The sequence below is a fragment of the Elephantulus edwardii genome, unplaced genomic scaffold (assembly GCF_000299155.1).
Source record: "Elephantulus edwardii isolate Elephantulus edwardi_28Jun2011 unplaced genomic scaffold, EleEdw1.0 scaffold00076, whole genome shotgun sequence".
In the NCBI taxonomy this organism is placed as follows: Eukaryota; Metazoa; Chordata; class Mammalia; order Macroscelidea; family Macroscelididae; genus Elephantulus; species Elephantulus edwardii.
The window spans coordinates 4223890-4238183 of NW_006399826.1; the positions used below are offsets into that span (position 1 = coordinate 4223890).

The 14294-nt window shown below is 41.5% G+C and overlaps 1 protein-coding gene across 3 annotated transcripts in view; it reads left to right on the forward strand.

Annotated features, from left to right (window-relative positions):
- The window catches only part of FHOD3 (formin homology 2 domain containing 3), a 535358-nt gene that overhangs the window by 74149 nt on the left and 446915 nt on the right, over positions 1–14294 (forward strand). For all 3 annotated transcript variants that reach the window (XM_006889190.1, XM_006889191.1, XM_006889189.1), the window contains exon 3: positions 5071–5135. In XM_006889190.1, coding sequence (XP_006889252.1) covers positions 5071–5135 — 65 coding nt within the window. The remainder of the gene's footprint in view (positions 1–5070; positions 5136–14294) is intronic.

The following is a 14294-nucleotide window of genomic DNA, read 5'->3' on the forward strand; positions in this document are numbered from 1 at the left end:
CAGTTCCACCCTCCCCTGGCCTCGGTATCTTCATTAGTGTCACCTTGAGCTGAGTGGCTATTTTAAACAGCTCCCTCATCATTTGGGTAGCATTGGCCATGGACATGGGTGGCTGATTGGCTGTGGCTGCCAATTCTGAAGGTGGCTGGACACAGAAGCTGGTGATGTTTCTCTGGCACTGGCTGTGCTGATAGGAATGGAATCTGACCCTTCCTGAGGACTTCCAGGTCAGGCTGCATGGGTTTTGCTTTCAGGATGATCAGAGTTGGGTTACTTGTTACATTTCCATTTCATTCTACAGTGGAATGGTGGACTTGGGAGTGGCAGATACGAAGCTGATGCAGACAGCCAGTTCCAGGACAGAAAGGTTCATTCATGTGACAGGGAGTTTAGTTTACATTGATAGCCTCTCATGGATGCCACTTTTGGAATGTGGAACTCCATGTACCTCAAGATGGTCTGTGTACCTCCCCCCCCATAAGGCCAGGTGCATCATGGGCATCTTTGAGCCTCACATTTTGAATGCAGAAATGAATGAGGTGGCACTTACCTGTGAAGTAGCTGTAGGGTGGTGATAGGAGCAGAGCCCTCACCTCAGGCAACCTGGCTTGAATTAAAAATATATCACTTTCTGCCTGTGTGACTTCAGCCTAATGCTTCTGGGCCCCAATTTCCTCATCTTTACAATACAGTAATATTGCCCACTTCATAGAAATTTTGTGAAGGATAAATTTTTGTGGCATCAGGATTGGAGGAAGACTCATTAGAAAACTGTGGTATATATAAGACACATCTTGTTTGTGGAAAGTAAAGAAGTCTTGAAACGCTTACCATGGAAGAATGAAGACTACACTTTTAAATATGATTACGTTTCAACATCAAGCAAATGAAAGTTCTCACCACTGGGCCAATAGGAAACATCATGATGGAAGGAGAAGAGGGACATTTTCATAGATTTCATTGATTCCAAGGCCAGTCCTTGGAAATGTGCATCATGCTTGGAAATGTGATGTTTCAGCAAAAAAGAAAAAGACCTTCAGTGAGATTCATTGACACAGTGCCGATGGGCTCACGTATAGTGAAGATGATGAGGATAGCAGGATTGGACAGGGTTCAGATCCGTGGTTCACAGGATTTCTATGTGTTGTATTCTCCTCCTAACAACAACAGCAACGTACAGAGTACTTAGAACCTTGCCTGGCACATGACAATTCATGCCATAAGAGTCGATATTTGTTCCCATTCCAAAGAGGGGTGACCCGACAGAGTGCAGAAATCATCGAACAATATTATTAATATCACATGCAAGCAAGATTCTGCTGAAAATTATTCAAAAATTACTGGAACAACACGTTAATAGAGAACTGCCAGATGTGCAGGCTGGATTTAGAAGAGGTCGTGGTACTAGGGATATTATAGCTAGTGTTAGATAGATCTTAGCAGAAAGCAGAGAATACCACAGGAATGTCTGTCTGTGCTTCATTGATTATGCAAAGGCTTTTCACAACAAGCTGTGGCTGACTCTGAGAAGAATGGGAATCCTAGAACATTTGATTGTGCTTATGTGAAACCTATACTTGGACCAAGAGTCATTTATCAGAACAGAGCAAGGAGACACTGCATGGTTCAAAATTGGGAAGGGCGTCCTCCAAGGATGTATTCTTTCTTCATACCTTTTCAATCTGTATGCAGAACAGATCATCCGGGATGCTGGGCTATACGAGGAGGAATGTGGCATCAGGATTGGTGGAAGAATCATCAACAACGTGCGTTATGCAGATGACACAACCATGCTTGCTGCAACTGAGGAGGACCTGAAGCACTTGCTGCAGAAGGTCAAGCACTGCAGCCTCCTATATGGATTGAAGATCAACATCAAGAAAACAAAGAATCTCACCACTGGACCAATTGGCAGCATCAGTATGGATGGTGAAGAAATTGAGATCGCTGACAGTTTTAGTTTGCTTGGCTTCCCAGTCAACACTCTTGGTACCAGCAGCCAGGAAATGAAGAGATGAATTGCATTGGGAAAGTCAGCTGTCAGGGACATCGCAAAGAGTACTGAAGAGCAACGGCGTCACTGTATCAGTTCCAACTCTTAGTGACTTCCCGTCAGGCTTCCAAGACTGTAAACCCCTACAGAAACAGTTTATCTTTTTCCTACAGAGCTGCTGGTGAATCCAGACTGCTGGCCTTTTATTTAGCAATCTTTTTGTTAAGTAGCCTGATACATGCCACACCATGCCACCAGAGCTCCTTGGTAGAGGATTAGAAAGCCACTAAACCTAAAAGAACCTTTTTGGGAATGCCTTCTGTCCACTGTTGTGTGATAGACATCATTTTGGACTTTGTTTATTATAAGGAAAGGCTCCGTGGAGGCATGGTGGTAAAACACTCAGCTGTTAACCCAAAAGGTCGGTGCTTCAGACCCACCAGCTGTGCCACAGGAGACAGAGGCTTCTGCAAAAGATATGCAACCTTGGAAACTATAGTAAAATGCCTTAGCATAGTCAATGAAACACATATAGACTTTCCTCTGGTAATCTCTGCTTTCAGCCAAGATCCATTTGACATCTGTCTCTAGTGCCATGACCTCTTCTAAACCCAGATTGTACATCTGGCAGTTCTCTCTTAATGTAAAAACCTCATAGTCCAGTATTATCTATCTCATGTAATGGTATAAGACATCAGCTATATAACAAGCCATTTTAAAATTCTGTGTGGATTCCATGTAACTAAACCAGTTGCTTGATTTCTTATCACAGGCTCCGAAAAGGTGACTCTCCAAGGTGACAGGCCAGTGTGACTTCCTTGGGAAGACAGCCCTAGTTTTCACCCAGGTTTCTGGAATTGGAGCATTCATGGAAACAGAGCTCTCTGAGAAGACAAGCGCTTACCCTGCAGCAGTTTAGAGATGAAAGCAGGGTCCCTGGAAGGGCCACTTCTGAAATTCTCCAAATTTGAGGTGTTCTCTGTACACTTTCTCTGGCCACTGTGCATTCCCCTTTTGGGTGTCTGTCATACATTCAGCTTGTGTCATTGACTCCTAACAGCTGCTAATGTGAGTTACAGACCTGAGGATTTCAGATTGCTTTTTGTAGTAGTTAAGGACTGGAACCATCAGGGGTTCACCCACTGGTTTTGTACTCTTAACTTGAGCCCCACCGAGCTCAGGGTGAGAACACACACCTCCTGAATACTGCTGCCACCCCGAAACATTGTTCTTGGCAGCCAAACAAAAGGCTCTTCAAGGAAGTTATTCAGCATTTATGTTCAGAGAGTTTACTCAAAATATTCTTCCTGGTTTGTCCACAAGAGAGGAAGGTGCATCAATATCAAGATTGTTGAAAGAGAAAAAGACTTCTCATCAAGAGGAACGTTTTATGGAAATCTGCGTTACAGGAATCCGGAACCTGTCTTTTGAAGATGAGTTAGGTGGTGTGTATTCACTGTATGATCTTTGAGGTCAGTATCTTACTTAGAGAAAATATAAAACCAATAACAAGTGAAATAAAAAGGAGGATACTGTTGCAAGCTTTTGTGGGATATACAACTAGTTTTTGTTTTTCTTTTAAAAACATAAACAACACATTGCTATTGATTTAGAACCAACTTATAGCTGACCCTCCAGTGGGTTTTTAGAGGCTGTAAATCACACCAGAGGAGATTGCTCTGTCTCTTTCAGAGCAGCTGGTGGATTTGAACGGCTTGCCTTAGAGTTGGTGGGGAAGCTCTTTCACCACTAAGCCACCAGGGAATCCTTAATAAGAGGGCTGAAAAACCAAACCCACGGCTTTCCATTTGATTCTAACTTTTAGCGTCCGATGGTCCAGAGTAGGGTTTCCGGAGCTGTAGACCTTCCTGGAAGCAGACTGTCACGTGTTTCTCCTACAAAGTGACCTGTAGATTTGAACTGTTGACTTTTGTGTTAGCAGCTGAGCGCTTAACCATTGCTCCACACCAGGGGCTCATCTGAAAAAGAATAAAAATTAGTTCATTTAAGTTGACCGCTCCATTCTTGAGAATAAAAGAACCGCAATGATTTCAGTCATGAATGTGAATCCATACCATGTTAACCACATGCCCTAATGAGATCTGTGCCCCACTGCTCTCCACCACAAGCACACAGGCACAGAACTAGAAAGTTCTGAGTCGGTTGTAAATGAAGCTCTGAGAGGGAGAGGAGAGCTACTTGGAGACCAGAAGAACAATGGGAGGAGAACCCAGCCAAAGACAGACAGATACCTTTTTTTGGTTGACTGACTGACTACACCTCACTTTTAAAGGTTTTTTGTTTACCTTTGAGAATTGCAAAGTCTATGTTTGTTGTTTTTTTAACTTCCAGGCAGCCAATACTCAACTTTTCTCCTCCTCATCTTCTTCTGTCAGCTGCTTTATGCTTTAGGCTTTCTTGGCACAGCGCAAGGTGAGCCGTCCTTAGAGCGGAATTGGGAAAACTCCTCCCTTTTTTCTTCTCTTTCTTACGAGAAGGAAACCAAGGTGAGATGGGTAGGGACAGATAAGCAGTTGTTCCTGATGCTAGATAGGGTATACATATCCTTTAGTGACTCCTGTCTTCCTGTTACAGTAAGGTTAAGAGAAAAAAACCGCAACAGTCTTATATTGAAGCCCAGCAAAGTGGTCTTCCTGATTATCCTACAGTGTGTTCCCTTTTCCCATTTTCCAAAACTGTAAAATGATCAAGGGGGTTTGTGTTGTCACATTCCAGAGATTTCATTTCGTGGGCATAGAACTTAAAACTTTCCCAACATGGTCAAGCGTGACTACATGCAAATTCTGCGGAGGAATGAGTTGATGGAATTTGGCAATAAAATATGTACACTATTCCAGTGAAATAAAACTTTAGTATTTTATTCTTTTGAAAGCTTTCTGACATATTCTGGCAGGACAGATTCCTGTCCGTTTTAGCATCCTTATCTGGAACATCTTTCTGGTGGGTATCTCAGAACTTTGAAGTTCAGGAAAAACATTTGTTGGACAACATATGAGTGAGGTATTCTCCTTAGCCAGCCTCTCTGATGATCACGTCTTGTCTCCTGTCTCCTTTAGGAGGGTCAAGAAGAACAGCATTATCCTAAGGACACAGCTGTCAGTGAGGGTCCATGCCTGCATAGGTGAGTGACTCCTCAGAGGGAATTCATGCCTTCAGTGACTTAACAAGTAATGAGAAATGGGCGCATATGGGAATAAAAGAAATATTTGATGTTATGCTAAGGTTGTCTCTCCTGGGGTTGATCCTGGTCATTGATTAGAGTTTTGGTGAAAACAACTGATTGCAATACATTTTGTAGTGCGGTTCCATTCCGATTTCCTTAGCTGTTTGGTTAAGGAGTGGAGTTTGAGGTAAGACCGATTGTTGACTGAGGTTTTATTGGTGAGGCTGCAAGAGGTGACGTTGTTCCTGGGTCTGTGCCACCAACAGCCTCCAGCAGTGACCTGACATATTCTGAGTCCTCACAGCTACAGATTGAAGTGAGCCCTTCATGTACCTTCTGGTAGCTCTTGACCGTTTCTTGTGGGGGAAATGGAGGTCAAGGCGCCAGGAGAGGTCAGATGATTGAGAGGGACATCTTGGATCAGCATGGTGTAGGGTGCACATGGCACAAAATGGTATTAAGTGAGTGAATGCAATTGTGGTTCAGCGTACCTTGTCCATTACTTAGGAATCTTGCAATGGCTATTCTTGCTGTGTTTAGTAGATCTCCTGGACCTGGTCAGCCCTCTACCTCGTGACATGGGTCATATGTCATGAAACAAATGACTTATGAAAGTAGAACATTTGTGTGAATGATCTTTAAAGCTGGCTGATTTCCTCTTGCTTTTGGGATAAGTCATACCAACTGGGTAAGATCACAGAAGAAGAAAAAAGTAAGCAAGATGCACTTTTTTTCGTGCATGGAAATTCCTTATATCTGGTTAATTTTACTTTCACTTAATATGTGTCATAGCCCTAATTTGGGACTATCATTAAGAAGAGCTAGAATAAAAATTGTTTGTTATTGTTATGTGCTGTTGAGTTTCCTATGCCTCATAGTGACCCTACGTACAACAGCTCTGAAGCCTGCTCTATCTGTAGCTGGTTTCATTGACTCCAACGCACCTATTCCCATTATCTGTTACCTTTTCAATCCATCTCATCTGGGTTCTTCTCCTGTGATGCCCCTCCACTTTTCTAATCATGATTTCCTCCTCTAAGGACCTGTCCCTCCTGGCCATGTGCTCAAAGTATGTGAGACGGAGCTTCAAAATCCTAGCCTGCAAGAGAAATTTGGTTTCACCTTCTCCAAGACAGACCTGTTTGTTCTCATGGTATGCTCAGTGCTCTTCTCCAGCACCACAATCCCAAAGTATTGCTTCTTCTTCTGTCATCGTCCAGAGAGAATATATGTTTCCCTGTTGTGTCCCAGCCATAATTCTCACATGGTATTTATTGGTGGAGTTACTTCTGGTCCACATTGCTGGGGAAGATTTTGAAGTGGGGCAGGTCATAACAGATGGTGTGATTTAACTTCACTTGGTGTTAAAAGCAGTGAGCCTGTATATGTCTAAGAGTGGCAGTATTTGACTCTGGCTAGAGAGTGATTTTATAGGTAACTCATGCACTTAAGGGCTTGGATGTCAGATTTGGGGAGGGTTTGACATTTATTGGAAACCTAACACAAATCTTCTCCTCAGATGCTTACCTATAGCATAAAGTTTGATACAGGCCATGGTCTTCGCAATCACTTGTTATGCATCAGAGAGTTGGACAATGACCAAGGAGGACAGAAGGAGAATTGATGCCTTTGAGCTGTGGTGTTGGAGAAGAGTATTGAGAATACCATGGATTGCTAGGAAAACAAACAGATTCGTCCTGGAAAGGGTTAAACCAGGTGGCTCCTTGGAGGCAAAAATTCTGAGGCTCCATCTAACATACTCTGGACGTGTTGTGAGGAGAGACCGGTCCTTGGAGAAGGACATCATGCTTGGGAGGGTGGAGGGACGGCGCAGGAGGGGAAGGCCCTCTATGAGGTGGATTGATTCAGTGACTGGGATAATTGGGATGGGAGTGTCGGAGACAGTGCGATTGGCATAGGACAGAGCAGAGTTTAGGGCTGTTGTACATAGGGTCGCTATGAGTCGCAAGCGACTCGACAGCACATGACAACAAAATAGCATAAAGTTACTGATAAACCATAAATAGACTTTTAAATTTTTTATTGAATGTTTTCTTCTTCAGTTTTTAAATCCATGCTTTACATATGTCTGGTTAGTTCATATGTGTAAATATGTATCTTAAGACCTATAACCTGTGACTTTGCATATAATTCTCAGCTGTCATCTATAATCTATATCAAATCTAGGCACATAGGGTGTGCTAATTTCTGTTGAAGCTACACATTGTTTGAAATAATGGTAATAGTTGTACAACATAGTAAATGCAAAAATGCTGAAATACCCAATTTTTTTGAGGTGTGCCTATATGTATGTTTATGTTGCTGTTGTTGAGTACCACTGAGTCAGAACTGACCCATAGATGACCCTCTAGTGGGTTTTCAGAGGGAGTGAATCACAAGGGAGGAGATTGTCCATCCTTCTTCAGAGCAGCTGGTGGATTCGAACCACACAAATTTGGGATTGCAGTGCCAGTTCTACACATAGCGACTCATAGCGACCCTATGTACATTAGCTCTGGGCCCCGACCTATCCTGAACCAATCTTTTTGTCTCTGACAGACCTAGTCGCATTGCTCTATTCACTGAGTCAATCCATCTCATCTGGGGTCTTCATCTCCTGCACTGTCCCTCTACCCTTCCAATCATCGTGTCCCTCTTCAAAGACTGGTCCCTCCTGGCCATGTGCCCAAACTATGTGAGATGGAGCCTCAGACTCCTTGCCTCCAGGGAGCATCCTGGCTTCAGCCTCTCCAGGACAAAAGCCTAAAAACACTATAAAATTTCACCCAAATAACAATAGTAGGGTGCTTTTTTAAATTCATCGTGGTACATTTTCTTCCCCTCCTCTCCTTCTGCCAGCCCATCCTGTAGTGCATCCCTTGCTCCAGACTGTTGGCATAATATAATGCCTAACCATATATTCCTTTCAGATAATTCTTCTCTTCATCTGTTCTATTGCAGTGTTCATTTTCCACACACTCTTTTCTCATTATCTGGCAACACCCATTTGTCTGTTCAATTTTATAACAGCAGAGTTAAACAGTATTTTTCCTTTTGTGATTTAGATATTTCACTCAACATAATGTCCTCCAGGCTCCCCCAGTGTTGTATATATAATGGTTTTTTAAAAAAAAGTTTTTGTTTTTCTTTGTTGCATAATATTCCATTATCTGAGTGTACCATAGCTTTTCTATCCATTCAGTTGATGGTGGGCACTTGTATTGCTTCTATCTCTTTGCTATTGCAAATAATGTAGCAGTAAACATGGGTGTTCAGTGTGGTATATTTTAAAGACATTCATTGCTTTTTTTGAAAATAGAGTGAGTATTTTATGAACAGCCAAAATTGGTCACTAGAGAAAGAAATCATCTATCAAAGTGAGTGGTGACACCTTTAAAAGATGAGGGGAAAGTGTCCAAATCTAGGATTCTGCTCTTTGAGTACCTCAGAGGTTTTCAATTCTTGCCTGATTTCAGAGAAACTGAAATCCAAACCACAGACCACGTTATTGTAGTGGTTGGTAAAAGTAGGTATAAATGGAATCCAGTTTAGTAGACCCTGTTTTTTAAAAAGAAATCATAGCCTATAGCAGGCTGTGAGGCCTATCTCCTTACATACTATAAGCAGGTGACCTGAGGTCCCTCATTTCAGCAAACTGGCATGGATTGTCACCACAGCTGAAAGTTAAAGCTTCGACATGGTTTTTTTTTTTTTTTACATTCTTGTCTTTAACGAGCTTTGACCACTAATTGATTTAGGTCTAATTATGCTGTATGAAATATTTGACTGTACTTTGGTATTCAAGAAGGCAAAAGTTTTTCCTTTTTGTTGAAAATTCTCTTTCACATCCTAGTCCCTTTTGGCAAGATCTGTTATAGACTTGTTATAATAGCACTAAATATCCTTTAGCTATGTACATACAATGGAATGTCTGCATCATCTTTATGAAGTACCTCACCCTTTTGTGACATACTCTTTCCAAGTGGAAATATTAGAAGGATTTCTTTGGGATGGGAAAAAGCCAAACCTGGGACAACATTCCAGTTGAAATGACAAAGGAGAATGGCAAGAGGAAGGAACATTTTGACAGTTTGAGCTCAAGGTTATTTTCTCTCTTCTCCATATAAGAAATAGATGAATGATTCCAGACGTTGCATGCGAAGGCTGTTGTCTTCAGCCTCAGACCACATCTAAGATCTACCACACCCAAAGGCTCTTCATTCCCACTAGGATGGACTAGAAGTATCTGGGATCAGCTTCTGCCTCTTGAATTGAAAATACTTTCAAGTAGATTTCTAAGAAATAATGTTTTCTCCATCCCAAACCCTCTCCCCTCCTTATTCCTGCTTTTATTAAGTGTAGGAATGTTTAGAATACAGGACTGGGTGCTGATGAATTGGAGGTGACATGCCTTTGGAATTCTCCAGTGTTAACTTTGGAACCTTGTGTCTGTTGGGGTGAGAGTGAACTGCGCCTTCATGATCAACAACAGAGCAAATCTTGTGACAACTGAAGAGGAAGAGATGCTGCTTTGATGCTTGTAGCACATAGTGGGACCAGGCCTTTTCTGATGAACCTGCAGTTCTGAAATATTTGACAAGAGGTGGGAAGAAAATGCGTTACAGAAAAAGGCCCCAGTGTTCATCTTCACTGTAATTTTTATTTCTTTGTGCATTTTCAGTTTGACACACAGGGTAGCACTTTGTAGCATAACATTCCATAATTTGTCTTTTAAAATCTAACTTGGATCCTTCAGAGAAATAAAAATGTCTGCAATCATAACGTGGGCATGAATTTGCAGATAAGAATTTAAAAAAATGTATACTAGGCATGAGAGGAATGCATTTTATGATGTTAGTCAGAGAAAAGAAAGTGTTCCCCCCTAAATTTTGCTTTTTTTTTTGTTGAGACTATGCATAGCAAAACTTAAAGGAATCTGATAGTTTTTTTTATTTTATTTTATTATTTTTGTGTGCGTGTACTGTCAAATCAGATCTGACTGGTACAGGAGGAGATTACCCCTCCTTCCCCGGCAGAGCATCTGGTGGATTCGAACCGTGCACCTCTGGGATTGTAGTTGCAGCTTCTTGCCACTAGGCCACCAGAGCTCCCCTGGAATCTGATAGTTTTTACATGTAAAATTGAAACATCAGCTGTATAATCCTACCCTTGGTCAATGTGATACTCCATCACCATTTCCCCCACATTCTCCTCTTCTTTCTGCACTTTATTGTTGTTGAGAACTTTTCAGTCAGAACCGACCCCAAAATTGACCCTCCAGTGGGTTTTCAAAGGCAGGAGATTGTGCAGGAGAAGATAGTCCATCTTTCTTCAGAGGAGCAGCTAGTGGATTCAAACTGCAGTGCAGCTTCTTAACCACTAGGCCACTCTGCAGCTACTAACCACTAGTCAACTTTGTTTTCTGTCAATTGGCCTTTCGATAAAAGTGAGGTCCCACTATATTTGTCCTTTAGTGATTGGCTTATTTTGCTCTGCATAATATCTTCCTGTCTGTCCATTCTTTAGCAAGTATCAAGACTTTTGTTATTCTATGGGCTGAGTAGCATTGCATTGTATGTATGATCTACATCTTGGTGATTGAGCCATCGTGAGTGGCCAGCAAGCTCTGGTGGCAAGAGTCTGTAGTGAGTTGTGCAGCTAACGCAAAGGCTGAGCTTTTCCCTCAGTTCTCAGCCTCTTGTGATTTCTTTGAAGAAAGATGGGCAGTCTCCTCTTATCATGATTGACAGTCTTGGAAATCCGGTGGAGGGTCACTCGGAGCTTTGGAGGAAGTACAACCAGGGTCCTCCTTGGAGGTAAGGATGATGAAACTTCCTCTCACATACTTTAGTCATATTATCAGGAGAGGTCCAGTTCATGGAAGAGGATATCATGCTGGGAAAGGTGGAGGGTCTGAGAAAGAGGAAGACCCTCACTCGACTAGGTGAACTGAAACAGCGGCTGTAACAATGGGCCCAGCATATTAGAGGTAGGGAGGATGGCCCAGACTCGGGCAAAGTTCAGATCTGTTGATCAAAAACTCACTTTGAGTCAAAGTCAAACTTGATGACACCTGAAACAACAACATGAGTCATTACTGACTTGATGGCAGTGGATAGGTGACCAGTTAGGCTTTATCCACGTTTTGGCCAATAGTGCTCTTGTTGTTATATGCTGTCCAGTTAACATACAAATCTCTTTTTGAGTATCTGCTTTCAAGTCTTTTAATATATCTAGAAGGGAGCTCTGGTGGCCTCGTGGTAAGAAGCTGTGCTGCGATCCCAAAGGTACACAGTTTGAACGACTAGTTGCTCTATAGGAGAAGGTGGAGTAATTTCCTCCTGCGTGCTTTATTGCCTCTGCAAATCCACTGGAGGGTCAGTTATGGGTCGGCTCTGACTCAGTGGCACACAACGACAAGAGAAGAATTACTGGGTCATATGGTCATCTGAGAAAATAATTTGTGAAAGTGGACTTTATGAAGAGAAATGTGACATGTGACTTCAGAAGACTAATCAACCACCTGTGTTATGGAGATAAGATAACCTTGCTTACTCAAAGTGGTGGTGTTACGTACCCTCGAGTTGGAACCAACCCGTAGTTGACCCTCCAGTGGGTTTTCAGAGGCAGTTAATCACATGGGAGGAGATTGCCCATCCTTCTCCCACAGAGCAGCTGGTGGATTTGAATTGTGTACCTTTGGGATTGCAGTGCACCTTCTTGCCACTAGGTCACCAGAGTTTCCTCAGAGTAGGGAGGACTTGAATCACTTGCTGCAGAAGACCAAAGACTTATTTTATTGAAGATCAAGTCTTAGTTTACTTATTATCATCATTTTCTCCTTTTCCTCATATGAAATGGATTGATAGAGTAACTGGGACAATGGGGGTTGGTGTATCGGAACTATTGAGACTGGCTTAGGACAGGGCAGGGTTGAGAGCTGCTGAACATAGAGGGTCGTTATGAGTCGCAGGTGACTTGATGGCACATAACAACAACAACAACAACAACAACAACAACAACAACAACATTTTCTTTGTCAGGATAGCTGAAAGTTTGCCAACTTTTATTAATCTCCTCAAAGTACTAACTTCTGGTTTTATTGATTGTACTTTTTTTCTGATTTTCATTTACTTCTATTCTGATATTTTTTATCTCCTTCCTGTAAGTCCAGGTTTAGTTTGTTCTTCTTTCTAAGAAGTCCTTGAGTTCGACTGTTTATTTGAAATATTTCTATTTTTTTCCTATTTTCAACGTGGTCATTTATTGCTATGTGTTTCCCTCTGAGTACTACTTTTACTGCATCTTAAAAGGTTTGGTATTTTGTGCTTTCATTTTCATTTATTCTGAGAAACTGTGATTTCTTCCTTGATTTATTGGTAACAATAGTTTGTTATTTACTGTCCATATATTTGTACACTATTTAAGTTTTTAGGTTTTGTTTTCTTTTTCTATTACTAATTTCTAGCTTCATTTCCTTGTGGTCAGAGAAAATACTTAGTATGATTTCAGTTTTTAAAATTTATCAACACTTATTTTTTACCTTAAATGTGTTCTATCCTGGAGTGTGATCCATGTGTATTGAAGTAGTATTTATACTGTGCTGGTTTTAGGTAGATTGTTACATATATTTATGTTGCATTTAGTTGGTTTATAGTGTCATTCTGACACTCCGCTTCCTTGCAGATCTTCTTTTCTACATGTTCTGTCCAATAGAAAGTGGTCTACTGAAGTCTCCAACTATTATTATAATTCTAGCTATTTTCCCCTTTAGTTTTATCAGTATCTGTTTTATATATATAGGTACCTTGATTTTCAGAGTGCAAATGTTTATGATTGTCATATCTTCTTGATTAATTGACCCTATTATCACTGTATAATGTCTGTGTTTTTCACTCCTGGCACATTTTGTCTCAGTGGCTCCTTTGTCTGATTCTAAGATTGCCACCCCAGCTTTCTTTGGATTATTATTTATACAGAGAAAATTAAATTTTGGGGCCCTGCAAGATATCCTACTTCCAGACGCCAGAACAAATGTTCAGAGGGCCGACTGGCTCCAATGATTAAATCTTCCCATTAAGAGAAAATGAGCTGAAGAACTGTGGGACAAGGAGTAGAACCCAGGATTTAAAAATTAGGGTTCTGGAGTAATTTGGATCCTAAAGTTAATATGTGAATGTTTTCTACTGGCTAACTTTTAGTAAGGGTTTTTTTTTCCCTTTTCTTTTTTTGGTCTGATCTGAAACTTTAGCATTTTAATTTTCTGAAGCAGAATCTTGCTTCCCATTAAGAAAATAAATACTCTTGGTTAATTTACTGGGAACCAGAAGGCCTATAGTTTGGAGTATCCAGCATTGAGTTAAGCAAAATGCAAAACATTGGCTCAAGATAGTGAAGTGTCATTTAAGCTTGAGGTTATGAAAGCACAGCCAAGCACAGAGTCTTCTGAGAGAACTTCCAAAAATGTCCGAGATCCTGAAAGTCAGCCCATAGAGATGGAGAGCGGGGAGGCAGACGCTGGCCAGGGGGCCGAAGTGCAAGACTCTGCCTGATATTAATCTCATTGCTCGTTAAAGATCAAAGCAGAGATAGTGACACAATGGCCAGAGTTGAAGACAAAAATAAAACATAGCAAAGCCAGCTTCATCGGTCGTTGCATAAAACAGATTGGTTTAAAGCAACAAAATCATCCACAAAGTTGTCAACAGTATTTGCTGGGTGCTCTCTCTTATGAACTATGTGGCTACATACTACGTCTGATAGTCTGAGAGTAAGGAGGTGAATTAAAATCAGTGCTGATGTTGTGTAAAGTGAAAGAAGTCTGGCCTAGAAGGACAACTATTGAATGGTCCCCTGTAGATGAAGTATTAAAATTAGGCACATGCACAGATCCCAAGGCTTATCTGTAGTTACCAAGGGCAGGTGGGAGGGAACGGGCGAGGGTTAAACTGAGCTTCTTTTAAGGTCTTAGTGGTAAGGAGTTGAGCTACGAACCCAGAGACACACAGTTTGAATCCATCAGCTCCTCTGTGGAAGAAAGATGAACAATTTCGTCTTGTGCAGTTTGTAGTGGTTTTAAGTGTACCATCGAGATGGAACTGACCCATAGCTGACCCT